General features: G+C 44.8%; 1 protein-coding gene across 5 annotated transcripts in view; it reads right to left on the bottom strand.

The window, feature by feature from the left end:
- SHMT1 (serine hydroxymethyltransferase 1) overlaps positions 1-15198 on the bottom strand; it is a 44582-nt gene that overhangs the window by 9212 nt on the left and 20172 nt on the right. For all 5 annotated transcript variants that reach the window (XM_030213314.1, XM_030213312.1, XM_030213310.1 and 2 more), the window contains 4 exons: positions 12682-12798; positions 9860-9982; positions 8660-8776; positions 6555-6665 (listed from right to left, as the gene is read on the bottom strand). In XM_030213314.1, coding sequence (XP_030069174.1) covers positions 6555-6665; positions 8660-8776; positions 9860-9982; positions 12682-12798 — 468 coding nt within the window. The remainder of the gene's footprint in view (positions 1-6554; positions 6666-8659; positions 8777-9859; positions 9983-12681; positions 12799-15198) is intronic.

Raw genomic sequence — 15198 nt, 5'->3', positions numbered from 1 at the left:
CATTATTAATCTTAACATGTTTATATACGTTCATGCAATGTCAAAAAAGGCAGATGGCAAGTGTTTAGAAGTGAGAGTATTGCCACACTGTGGTTTCATGGGAGATTTAGGCGGTTATCCATATTTATATAGGACTCATTTATCTGGAATTAACCCTGGTCTCCCTTTTTATCAAGAAATGACCTCAGTTGATCTGGCTCAAAAAACACATATTTCTTCTCTTTAAATATCAAAATACATTTACAGGGAAAACGTAATTGGAAGACTGCTCCTATATTCAAAGATTCCTGTTTCATAAGCAGGAACTTTTTCCGTCTTTGTTGGGTCCAGCGAGCAATGTCTGGAAATATAGAGACCTTGCTTCCTTTAAATTCAGGACACACGTTTTTTAAAATAAAGTCTCAATAAAGATTCTTTATCTTGCAGAAAAACAAAAGATACTACTATCAAGGTTGCTCTAGTCTCTGTATTATCCTTCGATTGTTCTAGAAAGTTTGTCAGGTCAAGTACTTCGGATGATTTATCCTGCATAGAATTATCCTGTGATGGAGGAGTCTTCACATCCAAATAATAAATTTTTTGAGTTGGGGGAATTTGTTTGCTCAGAATACTTAGGCATTAGTTTTATACATTTATTTTCCTTTTAGTTATTTAAAAATATCTAGCCCTCCTCCTACAACTAGGCAGGTAACAGAATCAAAATACATATATGTTTTTATGATTTGTTTTTTTAAATTTGTAGGACCGCACCCTGATGCAGCCGTGGGTGAAAAGCCATAGCAAAACACAGCCCATGCTGAAAGCGGATCCTTGTTAAGCTAAGTTATCAACTACTAACGTTAAGATTAATAATGATATGGGGAAAAGCTATTTGAATTTATAGAGACCGATGAGGAGGCATGAGAGTCATGGACTGTGTTTCCACGTGCAAAGAGTTGCTGCTGAGGTCAATATAAATTGTATATGTGGTATTTTTTTTTTGTTGTTGAGTGCTGGGCGTTTTTGATTATAAGGCTTTCAGAGCGTGTGCCAGCCACTCCCCACCTCAGTGCCCACTCATTAGTGCTCTATACAGGTAAGAGAGGAAAGTAGGTGGTTTTGTGAGGCAGAGAACCCCTGCTACAGGTAAGTAACCTTACTTTATCTATGAACAAGCAGGATGAGTCAGCCACAAGCTGGTGACTCCCAAGCAAAGGGCTGTGAAGGGGCGGCGAATGTATGTTCACCCTTTACAGCCTGTGTGGCAAGCCAGAGTAGGATGAATTGTGCAGAAGACAAGCACAGGGCTAGATTAAGACAGTAAGGATGCCTTTATATGAAGCATCAATAGGAGGTGAGTTTGGATGGCGAGGAGAAAAATTAGTGTTGTGGGCCACCGGAAGGGCAGCTGACTCCTGGTCCTATTCCAAACTCTGCTGAAACCAGAAAAAATTCCACCAGGCGGTGTTACACTTTTAAACGGAAGAAGAGGTTAGCCGCCTGGTGTGAGGGCAAGGCCCTAGATCCCTGATGGCGAACCTATGACACGCGTGCCATTTTCGCTGACACGTGGCGGATTTCAGCATTTCCTTGATTTGTCCAGGTTTCTCGACAAATCCGCCCCGCACTCCCCGACAGAATCCTCTGATGAGTACGCGACTACCTCACCTTAACTCCTCTGCTCTGATGCACGCGCGACGGCGACGCAGGCAGGCTAGAGGCAGCGTCTGTGCTCGTGCCAGCCAGCGCCTGCCTGCTCAGCATCAGCTGGTGATAATCCTGCACGCACTGCATGCTGCACGCTTCACGCAGGCGCAGCGGCTTCCTGTCTACAGCCTGCCGCCTTCTCTTCAGCCGCTGCCATAATAATCGCGAGTCGACGAGAGCACGAGGCTGCAGTGGGACGGTCTGGTCTCTGTCTTCTGACTCTTCTCTTGTTGTGCCCTGCCTGCCCCTTGCTTAGCCGCCGCCATAACAGTAAGGTAAGATTCTTAAGAATGGGCTCCCATGATAAATTGTTTGGGATAAATATAAGTAATATAACAGCAGGTTATGCCATGATAAATATCGCAAAATTATGTTTTTTTTCTCAAAGTGACACACTAGCCAAGTTATGCTCGTTTTGTTTGGCGAATTTTGACACACCAAGCTCAAAAGGTTGCCCATCACTGCCCTAGATCCTCACGCTTGCCCTACACAAAACCTACTTGAATACCTCCTACACCTCTCCGAGTCTGGTTTGAAAAACAACTCTGTAAGGGTTCACACCTCAGTGCAAATCACCACTGTGTGGGAGTAAGCCTATCACTGTACAGCCGCTAGCTGTTCGCTTCATGAGAGGTTTGCTGTTGGCAAAGTCCCCTGTCAAACCTCCAACTGTTTCATGGGACCTCAATGTTGTCCTCACCCAGCTGATAAAAGCCACCTGACTCCTGTAATCCGAAGTACCCGACTGAAAGATCTTGTTTTTGGTGGCAGCCAGGCGCTTCAGCTCGCAGTGAGATTCAGTCCCTAGTGGCGGATCCACCTTACACAAGGGTCCACACACACCCTAAGTTTCATCCTATCAACATTCTTCCCAGAACCTCATGCCCATCGTGGTGAAAGTGCACTGCACACCTTGAACTGCAAGCAAGCCCTGGCCTTCTATCTGGAGCAGACTAAGGCCCATAGACAGTCCACACAGCTTTTTCTTTCTTCTCACCCGAACAGGATGGGGGCAGCCACCGGAAAATGCACTTTATTCAATTAGCTAGCAGGCTGAATCTTTTTCACATGCCCAGGCTGGGATGACTCAGGAAGGTCATGTCACGGTTCACAATATTAGAGCTATGGCCACATTGGTAACCCACTTGAGGTCAGCCTCCATTGAAGAGATTTGCAAGAGCTGAGATGTGGTCCTCAGTCCAAACATTCACATCTCATTACCGCCTTGAGCAGCATGCCCGATGTGACAGCCAGTTTGGTCAGACAGTCCTTCAGAATTTGCTTGGTATCTAGACTCCAGATCTACCCTCCTAGGCCCATTCTTTTCTGTTCCAAGCTGCATCTTCACAACAGGCCTGTTTTGGTTGTTGGGGTTATTGGTTTCTGTTGGCCTTGCCATTGCAAGTCCCTGTCAACTGCTGCTGGTTGGTTTCAGTGAGCCTGGTAGCTAGGGATTCCCATCTGTGGTAATTTTAGTCTTGCTTGTCCTAGGAGAACATGAAGTTACTCACCTGTAGCAGGTGTTCTCCAAAGACATTACCATAACCCTCCCACCTCCCCTTGGAGTTGCATTCTTTTTCTATGCTTTTTGATTAGACTGAGGGTCCCAAAAGACTCAAGCAGGCGGGAAAGCACTTGCGCAGTGTGGGCCTACCAAAGGCTTCTTAAAGATGAATACTGGAGCCCTGGTACAGATGCTACCCATCGGGGACATCACCTATCTGTGGCAATATGTGTCCTGTTGTCCTCGGAGAACACCTGCTACAGGTAAGTAACACTGCTTTTGGCTATTAGGTCTAGGGTCTTGTCCTTGGGTGTGACTTATTTTAAAATTTCCATGTAGATGTGCTGTTAATTTTGTGAGAAGTCCAATGTTTGTAGAATGTTTGTACGTTTGGGAAGCTTGCCAGGTGCCCTTGGCCTGGATTGGCCGCTGTCGTGGACAGGATGCTGGGCTCGATGGACCCTTGGTCTTTTCCCAGTATGGCATTACTTATGTACTTATGCCCACATTAGCGTTATTTTATAATGCCAACGTAGACACTTGTGTACATCCAGAATCGAGCCTAGAGAATTCCCTCCCCCCCTTCACGGCCTCTACCTCTTAATCTAATAGATAAAGCAGAAGCGGTTTTGGTTATGTTCCTACCCTGTAGCCAGAGGTTCAAAATAGCAGCTATGACTCCTAGCAGGTGTGTGTGTGATAGAGAAAGGCCATGGCTGTACTTACCACCACCTCTTCAGGTCGTGTTAAGTGCAGAGGTGCAGTCCTGACAGATAGCATATGGTAATATCCTGCAGGCTACTTCTCAAACTGTGGCCAACCAGCACTCTCTCTACCCATAACCCATCCCAACCTGGCCTAAGCAGTTAGCACAGGGTTTTTAACATGCAGGAGCCATCAGTATAGGTCCACACTTTTGATTATCGCATGCTAAAAGCCACACTAACATTAGTGAGGTTTCTTAAACAGGCACGTTTATTTTATAAAGTACTAGGAAAAAAGGCCCATTTCTGACACAAATGAAACGGGCGCTAGCAAGGTTTTCCTCGGAGTGTGTATGTTTGAGAGAGTGTTTGTGAGAGTGACTGTGTGAGAGAGAGAGAGTGAATGTGTGTCTGACAGAGAGAGAGAGAGAGAGACTGGGTGCGAGTGTGTCTGTGAGAGAAAGAGTGTGTCTGTGAGAATGAGTGTGTGCCAGGGCCCCCGCCTCCCTCCCAGTTCCAGGGTCACCCCGCCTCCCTCCCAGTTCCAGGGTCGTCCCTCCCCCCCAGTTCCAGGGCTTTTCTCCCCCCCTCCCTCCCAGGGTCATCCCCTTCCCCTACTCCCTCCCAGTTCCAGGGTCAACCGCCCCCCATCAGTCACCTTTGGGGGCATACCTTACTGCAAGGTCCCTGCCTCACCCTGTACTCGCATCTGACAGGATTCTGTGCTCTCTGCTTGACTCTATCATTCTCTCCTGACTTTGAAAATTTTTTTTTTTATTTTAAACAAAGAATTTGCGGAGAGTTATGGAGTTACCTGTCTGACTGACTGCTGCTGTTTTCAGAGCCAGAGCGTTTCCCTTGGCTCCGGCTGTCAGTGCTGCGCTGCAAGGGGGGGATCAGCTGGTAAGTGCCAGCTTTTTTTTTTTTTGTAGCGGCATGGTGATTCGGGAGGGAGTCGGTCGGGGAGGAAGGGGAGGTCCGAAGTCGGACAGGAGAGGGAGGTCTGTGGCAGTGCGCATCAGTCCGTTGGTGTGCCTCGTGCTGCTTTCATGTGGTTGGTCAGTGTCTCTGGTGACGTACCAGGAAGTACTGACGTCAATTCATGAGCTGGAGAGCACGAATGCCTCAAGGTTTTAAGTGCCACGGAGTCAGCTTCAGAACGTTGGAGTTGCTTTTTATTATATAGGATGTGCATACACTAACTCCGCCTCTGCTCTGCCCAAATTACACCTACACACAGATCTGACAAAAAGCAGGAGCACTCTTTCCATACACATACTCAACAAGCGGATGAGGTCCTGTTGCAAGTCCTTTGCTGCATGTAAAACAGGATTTATGAAATTACCCCTTCAACGCATTAATCTTGTTGAAAAAGGCATATCTTCCAGACTCAACCTAATCTTACTTTTTCCTGTTTTCAGCAAAATCTATGGACCTTATTATCTTGTACTATCTTTTGTTCCTTAGCATCCCTCCGGACCGGCCCAGGATTGGACTGATGGGTTGTGCTCGCCTTCCAGCAGGTTGGAGACTGAGAAAATACATAGGAGCCCTGGTCACGTGACCCTAGCCTCAGTATTTTCTCAGTCTCCCAGCAGGTAGGAAGCGAGCCCATTAGTCTCTCTTTATTTTCTGACTTTTCTGTCTAGTTGGTACTTTATTCTGTGCCAGAGGAATTCTTTGGAGGCTTGTTAGAATTTCAATTTTGCCTCAGGGGTGTTATACTCGGGTGTCCCGGGTCCCTCCCCCTTTTCCTCCCCACCTCCCTGCTAAAGATTAAAATTTTCAGGGAAGGGCCCCCTTTTGACAAGCAAAAGGCTGTTGCCTTTGGGAGAGGCAGCCAGGTTTAAAAAAAAGAGAAAAAGAAAAAGAGAAAGCTAAGCAGAAGCAGTGTTTCCCCACAGACCTAACGAGCAGACAGCTCCGTTTAGTGTTTACTATTTTTTCTGTCTGTGTGCATGTTAGCAGCTGTTTAAAAAAAAAAAAAAAAAACCACCAAGAAAAGGAAAACGCTGAGAACTTTTCTATTTCTGTTCTGGTGCTCCTCTGGTTGAGTTTCACAGGTGTATAGTTTGATAAGCGCTATTTTTGTCTTCGGAGCGTGTTTTTCTTTAAAAGAATTTAGGCGCCAACCGGCTCGTCGCGTTCCCGCAATGTCAGAAATCTTAAGCGGTGCGCTGTATGTCAGCGTCAGGGGGGGGTTGGCTCCTCCGGCGCTTGCAAATTTTGTACGGCGGTGATTGGAGCGTCGGGCTCTACTGTTCCTTCTACTTCGGGGATTCAGTCTTCAGTTCCTCTTTCTTCGCCGTTGCGGTCAGCTCAGGTAGTTACGGAGGTATCAGGCGCGCCTCCTGGAAAAAAAAGAAAAAAAAAAACCGCGCGCCGCTGCCGCCATGTCAGCCGGTCCGGAGGGATTAAAGAAAGCAAATTAGCAGGTAAGGTCTAATTTCTCCTTATCTCTGTTGTTTTATGTGATACCTATATGCTTAATAACCTACTATTACATTGTTCATTTATACTTTCTGTACTGTAGCCTACCCTACGGTTATGTGTAAGCCACATTGAACCTACAACTAGTGGGAAAATGTGGGGTATAAATGTATTAAATAAATAATCTTGATTTTAGTGGGTTACAGAATAATAAAGGTGCTCTCTCTCACCTCTGTGAATAAAGTTTGCTACTTTCCTGAAATCCTCTTCTGTAAGTCCTCTGGAAGTCAGAGCCGGGGTACCAAGTCTAAGACCGCTGGGGCGCAAGGCACTTTTGTCTCCTATGCAGGGATGAGAATGCGACAGGAATCGTTTTAGGAAGGATCGTTAAGCTGGAGATGCTAAAACTGCTTCTCAAATGAAAAGAGGGCAAAGCCCTGAAGTAACTTAAAAAGCAAAGACTGGGCACAGGTTTTCCTTCATTATATAGTTGTACAACGCTTGTTCCTGGTGCGTTAACAAGGTTTCTAGCATTATTTCTAACATTACTGGAACTTCCTTCTGTCTATGCTTGCCTAAAATGTAATGCTTTACTGCAGATTTGATTTTGCTTATTAATTTTATAAAACTCACCTATATATAAAAACATCAAAATATACATCAACACATCGTACAGGTATACTGTGGAATATAAACATTCATTCACATGCGGGTCAATTTTTAAACAGATTTTAGTGATGGCCTTTAACCATACAACATACAGTAAATGTTCAGCAGCATGATCCCCATAGTGCAGCTAGTAATTCACCTAACCACCCCTGCAGCATCTGGATAGTGCCAGGGTAGAATCTACCCCCCCCCCCCCCCCAAACTTTTGTCTCTTAGCCCATTCCTAGTTTGCCTTAATCCAGCTTTGGCAGCTGCTAATTTTCTTTCCTCTAGACCCTGCTGGTAGAAGTGCATAACCCAAGCGTCTTGACCGTGGGTCCTTCAAGTCCTCCCGCCTCTGCCTGCTCCCCTGGCCATGGCTCGCCTCAACACCTTGCAGGCTGGGCTGATCACTGAAACCGTGATGGCCGAGGGAGTCGCACTGGTGCATTCTTATAAGCACATGTGGTGCCAGTCACCATACAAGCACAGTGATGACTGTATTCTCCTGGAGCCACCATGCAATCCGTGGGTTTGCACCCTGCCACTCACGCAACCAACCTCTGGTTCCACAGTGGATCACCCTCAACCCTGCGTCCCTGGCTGCCACAGCTGCAGAGGATCTGCCTTGTCTGTCTGCCACCTTGTCCTTTTGTCTTTAAAGCCAAAAAGGTGTTTTCAGCCCAGTCTTGCCCCTGGAGCAAGTTCTCAATGGCCTCCTCCCAAAACTAGGGGAGAAAGACTTAGGCGCCCAGACAGAAACCTCTTAAAGACCATCAATTTGGGGGGGGGGGGGGGGGGGGGGGGGAAGAGAGAGAGAGCGTGTGAAGAAGGGATCCAGCCCAATTTGGGGGGGGAGGGAGGGGAAGAGAGCGTGTGAAGAAGGGATCCAGCCCAATTTGTGTGTGTGTGTGTGGGGGGGGGGGGGGGGGGGGGCGGAAGAGAGCGTGTGAAGAAGGGATCCAGCCCAAACGGGTTTAACACTCCACAGCAACACAGCGCAATCAGTCCAGACCCTGTTCTTTGCCCTCCCCCCTCTTTTGTTTTTTTTTAATACTGTGCAAAGGGATGAAATCCAATTGCCCCAACTGCAAAATCGATTCTCCTAGGCCTTGCCTATCAGACCAGCTGCAGACTCAACAGGATGCCTCACCTACATCTGCTGGAGGGACGATAAGGCAGGCACTATGCAGAGAATACAAGAGGGGAAAAAAAGTTCTCCTTTTATGTTTAAAATGTTTTTTTTTGGAACCAATAAACAAAATGTCAAATGGATTATGTGTTTTCAATTTTCTTTGTCTGCTTTGCAGTATAGTATGTTAATGGCACCCAGGGGGACTTTGGAGAAAAGCATCTCAAAGACAGTATTGCAGAAGGTTCCAAAGATCAAGGGTCAAGCGTCAGGGGAGTTCAGTCCTTACATCTATCTGATACTGAAGCTGCACCTTATCTGTGACATCAAGGAATGCAAGGTTATGGTGCCATCTGCAATTCTCCCTCATAAAGCAATAAAACGTTAAAAGGAGGGAACTGGCAAAAGGTCTCAACCATTAATGTTTTAGTTGCGACAAGACTATGGGGGACAAGATCTTTAATGCCACCTTTTTAGTCACAGAAGCTGAGTTTTGGCAGAAGAATCTGGTGTCTGCCTTGTACAGTACAAAAAACAGAGTGAAGCTGGACTCACCTGGACAGGTGTTCTTGTTACAGGCTACAGAACATGCCTCAAGTACTTTCTCTGCTCTCCCACCGTCAGTGCCTTTGTTGCGAAGGTCAACCAAGATCAAATGATTATCTGAACCGCCTGGAAACAAAACACAACAGAAACCACAAATGCTATATCATACAGACTGGAAAGCAGTTTAACATCTTGTAAAAAAAAAATAATACAGAAGAACCCAGATGTTTTTATGGCCACATTTTCTAAGAATTTTTTTTTTTTACCCCAAATGGAAGAAACCAATTATTAGCTATGACGCCAAGATTATTTTGTTCACTGGATTTTAAGTGTAGAACACTGGGAGGAGGAATGCCTTTAGGCACAGCTTGCTCTTTATCGGACAATCATTTCCTGGAATTCTATGTTTGAATTTACTCGTTAATGTTATTTCCAGGATTAAGATCCTTCCCAGCATTGCAGCATGGTTGAACACTTGGCCAGCTCAGACACAAAGGGCTTCCAGGTCGTTTGTTTATTTATTTTATTTATTTAGATTTTGCTCACACCTTTTTCAGTAGTAGCTCAAAGTGAGTTACATTCAGGTACTCTGGATATTTCTCTGTCCCAGGAGGGCTCACAATCTAAGTTTGTACCTGAGGCAATGGAGGGTTAAGTGACTTTCCCCAAGATCACAAGGAGCAGCAGTGGGATTTGAACTGGCCACCTCTGGATTGCAAAGACCAGTGCTCTAACCACTAGGCCACTCTTGTGCATTCCATGCAGAACCTCAAAGAGTATTTTATTTAGATTTTGCTCACACCTTTTTCAGTAGTAGCTCAAGGTGAGTTACATTCAGGTACTCTGGATATTTCTCTGTCCCAGGAGGGCTCACAATCTAAGTTTGTACCTGAGGCAATGGAGGGTTAAGTGACTTGCCCAAGATCACGAGGAGCAGCAGTGGGATTTGAACTGGCCACCTCTGGATTGAAAGACCGGTGCTCTAACCACTAGGCCACTCCTCCATTTTTCATTAAATCCACACACACAAAAAAAATAAAAAACCCATACATGAAAATATCTATATTCCACATGAGAACAATGCAACACTCATTTTCTTAAGACCAGGTACTGGTTCCATAATGACAAGTTTCCTTTCCACTACCTGGAGCTCCCAGGGATACAACAGAATGGCCCCTGGAGTTAATACACTGGGTTTTTTCACCTTACCTGTGACAATGTGGTAGCCCAGCTCCATCAAGGCTGCAGCCAGGGCCTTGCAGTTAGCCACCACTTGCATCTGATAGAGCTTGAACTCTGGGGTCATAGCTTGCTTTAAAGCTACGGCAATTCCTACAAAGGAAGAAGAGTTAACAAGCCATTAATGAGCGCTAGAAAGAAGGTTGTAGGGTTCTGGGGGAGCTGTGTGGGGTTAACCCCCCTTATTTTCTTTGTATATTGATCATATTTATTTACGATGCAATTACATAGTAGTTACCTGAGACATCAAGAAAGATAAAGCTATTTTTTTTAAACGATAGGCGCTGCAGAAAAGATTCTCTCTAGCAAGAGGAATCAATGATGCACACTATAGGTGTCATAAGAACATAAGCGTTGCCATAGTGGAACACACTGAAGGTCCATCAATCCCAATATCCTGTTTCCAACAGTGGTCAATCCAGGTCACAAGTACCTGGCAAGATCCCAGAACAGTAAAAGAAATTTTATGCTGCTTATCCTAGAAATATTTAAACACACATGAATACAAGTGTATTATTGCTTCTTCAGCTTATTGAGAGTGGAGTAGTCTCATATATGACACACGAAAAATATTGTTTGATTTTTCACCCAATGACTGGGTGTATTATCAGTGTGTATTGTCTAATCATTGACTTAACCTCCACCAACCTTTGCTAATCTTATGTATAAAGATACATTTCTATTTTTCTATATGCTATCATCTAATTTTATGCAGCACTTAGCTTGAACAGATTGGTGCTCTTAAAACCCCGACAAGTCCCCGTTTCGTGGCTACTTTTTCAAGGGGGAGTCACCAGTTCAGGTAACTGTCTCAAGTGCAGCTGCAGCATTACTTTGTCTCTCTCAAAATGGCCACGGCGTCTTTATCAATAGTGCGTGCAGCGCTTCTGACGGACTTTTTTAAATAGTCTTTCTAAAGACTACCACGTCATTTTTGAAGAATCAACCTTATTACTATTTAGCAATTCTCCGTGCAAGAGACTGCTGTAAAATCTTCAGAGGATTTCCATCGTCATTGCTCTGCAGCACTCTGCACAGCAGACTCCTGATGCAGGCCTGACGGCCGAAACACGATGTGTCGAGTCTTCAAACCTTTAATAAAGTTTTTTATTTAAGAACATCTTCCAGTTTCTGGTATCCTTGGTCATACTCCCACTTTTTACACATTTTTGGTTCCTCCATTGCCAGTAAGCTGGTGGTTCTGGGGATATCCAATTTTGCAAAATACATTTCCGAGCCACCAAACATAGCTTACACCACAACCTTTTGCCCGCAGCCTGTGTGCTAAATGCCGCTTGTGTGTCTAGTACAAAGTGATCCCAAGACCCAATTACTGATGTCCCTAAAGTTTTTGTCATGTATCTCCAAATCTGTCCCCAAAAGGCCCACACTCCTCGGCATCCCCAAAAAGCGTGGTATAAGGTGTGAGGTGGTTGACCAAATTCTACAGTTTAATTACTAACCGAGTGAAAAAAAAAAACCCACTTCTGCAATTAATTTAAAAAGTTGCTACCTATTAGCTTCATGTAGTGCCCTCCTAGTCTTAATATTCTTCAGAACCACTATTCTGCACCTCTATTGTATCCCTTGCCATTTGTCTTTTCCTCTTAGGGCAATTATTTCTTCTTCTTTGTCATTTTTGTCACTCCTCTTTGAACGCTTTCTGGCTCCACTATTCCCCTCATTTAATAATCTTGTGCACCCAATCTTATGCTTAGCGCATAAAATGGAACATGCAGGGTACAGAATACAGTTAGGTGTAACTTCATTGACAAACTTAGCTGCTAATTGGCACTAAATCAATTGTTGGTCATAATACACAACTCTATAGCACATAATTACAAAAGGGGTGTGAACATGGGAGGAGCATGAGTAGGTCAAGGTGTTCAGAAGGAAGGGATCCTCAGGAGCTTAGCCTTGAATGGGTGGCAGAGACGGTTGGGAGGCGGGGCTAGTGCTGGGCAGACTTATACGGTCTGTGCCAGAGCCAGTAGTGGGAGGCGGGGCTGGTGGTTGGGAGGTGGGGATAGTACTGGGCGGACTTATACGGTCTGTGCCAGAGCTGGTGGTTTGGAGGCGGGACTGGTAGTTGGGAGGCGGGGATAGTGCTGGGCAGACTTATACGGTCTGTGCCAGAGCTGGTAGTGGGAGGCGGGGCTGGTGGTTGGGAGGCGGGGATAGTACTGGGCGGACTTATACGGTCTGTGCCCTGAAAAAGACAGGTACAAATCAAGGTAAGGTATACACAAAAAACTAGCACATATGAGTTTATCTTGTTGGGCAGACTGGATGGACCGTGCAGGTCTTTTTCTGCCGTCATCTACTATGTTACTATATGTTATATGTTAGATGTGGGAGGGGCATGGGTGGGTTGGTGTATATATAGGAGGGGCATAGGTGAGTCAGAGGCATGGCCACAACTTACACGCTAATGTTTTAGAACACGAAAAACTTATGTGTGCAACTGTAACATTTAGAGGGGTATTTTCAAAGACTTACAAAAAGTTACATAGACTTACAAAGTTCCATAGGTTACTAAGTGCTTTGAAAATGAGCCTCTTAGTCATGGATATTTACACCAGCCACTATCGTGGTCTATGCAGCAGCGTCTATGAGTTGGCATGTAACTGCGCACTTACACTAGTATTCTAGAAGTGGCAATTACGTGCTAAATTGCCAATACGGAGAATTACCCCAATATCTTTTTTGAGATGAGGCGACCATAAGTAATTGCTTTCATCCACCTTTTTAAAACTCTCTAATTAAGCCCTCTTAACTCTCACACAGCTGACCTGCAATAGCATGGTTGTGAGGTCCTCCCTGAAGTCCTGGAAACACAGCTTGGTTAATGAGACTTTCAATGTTGTAAAGAATCTCTTTTCCTGTCTTCGGATCCACACTGCGAACTCCTGGTGACGTGGGAAAGGAAAATATAACCATATTTTACAACCACTACATTCCACGCTTCACAAATTTCCTTCAAAGTAGCTTCTAAAATGACAAGGAAACGAAGTTGGTCTCTGCCCCCAGACTTTGTACTCAATTGCAGATGCCTCGAACACTTATGGTTTTATACTTTAATAAAAAGATTTAAATATAAAAAGGAACACTATTCTATGCAACTGTTCTTTATAAATCATAAACAATAACGATCAACTATAATAATCCCCCCCTCACCCTTGGAACCCCAACAAGAGAACATAACAGACATGGGTACTGAACAGGGTTAGGAGTTAAAAAAACAAATGTGGTCTTTCAGGAGAGAGAGAGAGACAGAGAGAGACAGAGAGCTTTAATACTGAATCTTGTTATTTTACCTGTTACTGTTTTCTGTTTACAACTTTTACAGTTTACTGTTCTACTTTTTTATGATAATAAACCTATTAGTTTGTTAGCTCCGTTCTCCTGGACTAAGAATCCTGCCAGTTTGTGTTCTTGGTCTGTCAGTGGTTTCTGGGAACTGTGGGACCCCTAGGAATGTGGCCCCAGTGTCCCTAGAAACCACTGGGGAAATAACTTGAAGGTGGGAGACCAACCCAGAGGCAAGTGGGACTGAGCAGGGGGTGGGGTGGAATGTATGCCAGTGTAGGCAAAAGTGTAGGCTCACACCCCTGCCTCCTCCCTTTGTGAGACATTATCAACCCACTGTCCAAAGGTGTATCTGCCGAGGAAGCAAGTCCTTTGGCTCATGTTGTTACCGGTGCTGCTTTTCTTAAGATAAACAATGGACCACAGATGGGTAACGGTATTGTGTTTCCTGCTTGAGAACTCAAACTTTACTGTGAATCCATGGAAAATTTGGGGAGACTAGCCCCTTAATCCCCCAGTGATTGATGTCCCCCATTCTCCCGAATATGAAACTGGAAAGGGATATCAGATTATGACAGAACACAGTCTCAGTTAAAATAATCGTGTATGTTTATGAAATGGCTGAGAAACATTTGTGTGCCAGCACACACATGTGTATGTTGGCATTTCAGAACACATACATTCATGTAAAAGCATATAAACCTTTACTAGGCCTGACCTGATATACCACTATTGGCATGAGTGGTGAAGCACAGTGGTTTAGAATATCAAAAGCAGCAAGAGAAGAAAGGAGGGGGGAGCAAGAGATCAACAGCAGAGACGATGACGAAAGCAGCGACGGAAGGGGAAGAAGAAAAAGGCTGCAGGATCTATGCCGAGGGAGAGGCCAGCTGAAGGAGAGGTTAGAGAGCCAGGTTTTCACTGCTTTTTTGAATCTGGACCAGGATGGTTTTGAACAGATGTGAAATGGGAGAGAATCACAGCAGGCAAAAGTAGAGGCTGAACAAGGACAAATCCACCACTGAAGATATTGTCCAACAGTCTTTTATTGATGCAAATAAAAGCAGAACCCGACACGGTCCGTGTTTCAGCGCATACAAGCGTCTACATCAGAGAATTCCATAGGTGGGGACCCGGTACGAAAAGCTAGTGTTTCTGGAAAGCTCAAGTTGAATCCAGGAAGGAGGGGTTGTGCAAGTAACGAAGACTGGGATGAACGGAGTATGCGAGTGGGAACGTATGGAGAAATCAGAGATGCTACGTAGGGAGGGTTGCCAGAAAACCATACATGGTGGATTAAGAACAAGATTTTGAATTTTAAGTGAACCAAAACTGGAAGCCAATGATCTGAGTAGAGGAGAAGCATGGTCATATTGTTGAGAACTACAAAGTAAGTAGTTTAACAGCACTTGATTGAATAAGCTGAAGCCATTTCAGCGAGGCAAGAGGAAAACCGTTATAAAAGGGCTAGATTCTACATATGAAGCCTTAAAAATCAGTGCCAAGAAAACATATGCCTAAGCATATTCTATAAACATACCCTGTTTCCCCGAAAATAAGACAGTGTCTTATATTAATTTTTGCTCCCAAAGATGCGCTAGGTCTTATTTTCAGGGGATGTCTTATTTTCGGGGAAACAGGGTAGTAACATAGTAGATGACTGCAGAAAAAGACCTGCACGGTCCATTCAGTCTGCCCATCAAGATAAACGCATATGTGCTCATAATGGGCTAGAAAACCCAGATCTTTGTTAAGTCCTGTCTGGTGGGCGTCAAAATATTTAATCATACTTCTCCCAGATACAGCCACCTGCAGCCTCCTAAATCCTAAGCAACAGGTTAGCATAAATCCGAAGAAACAAAACGCATATAATTAGACAAATAACGGGCATAAACTGTGCCTAAAGTTAGGCGCAGATTATAGAATACGCCTAGGGCCCATGCACGCAACTAGATCTAGTCATGGGAATTTACACCACTGAAGTTAGGCACAGAGCAGGT

The sequence above is a fragment of the Microcaecilia unicolor genome, chromosome 8 (assembly GCF_901765095.1).
Source record: "Microcaecilia unicolor chromosome 8, aMicUni1.1, whole genome shotgun sequence".
In the NCBI taxonomy this organism is placed as follows: domain Eukaryota; kingdom Metazoa; phylum Chordata; class Amphibia; order Gymnophiona; family Siphonopidae; genus Microcaecilia; species Microcaecilia unicolor.
The sequence above is the reverse complement of the archived record's forward strand: the minus strand, read 5'-3'. Positions and strand labels throughout refer to the sequence as shown.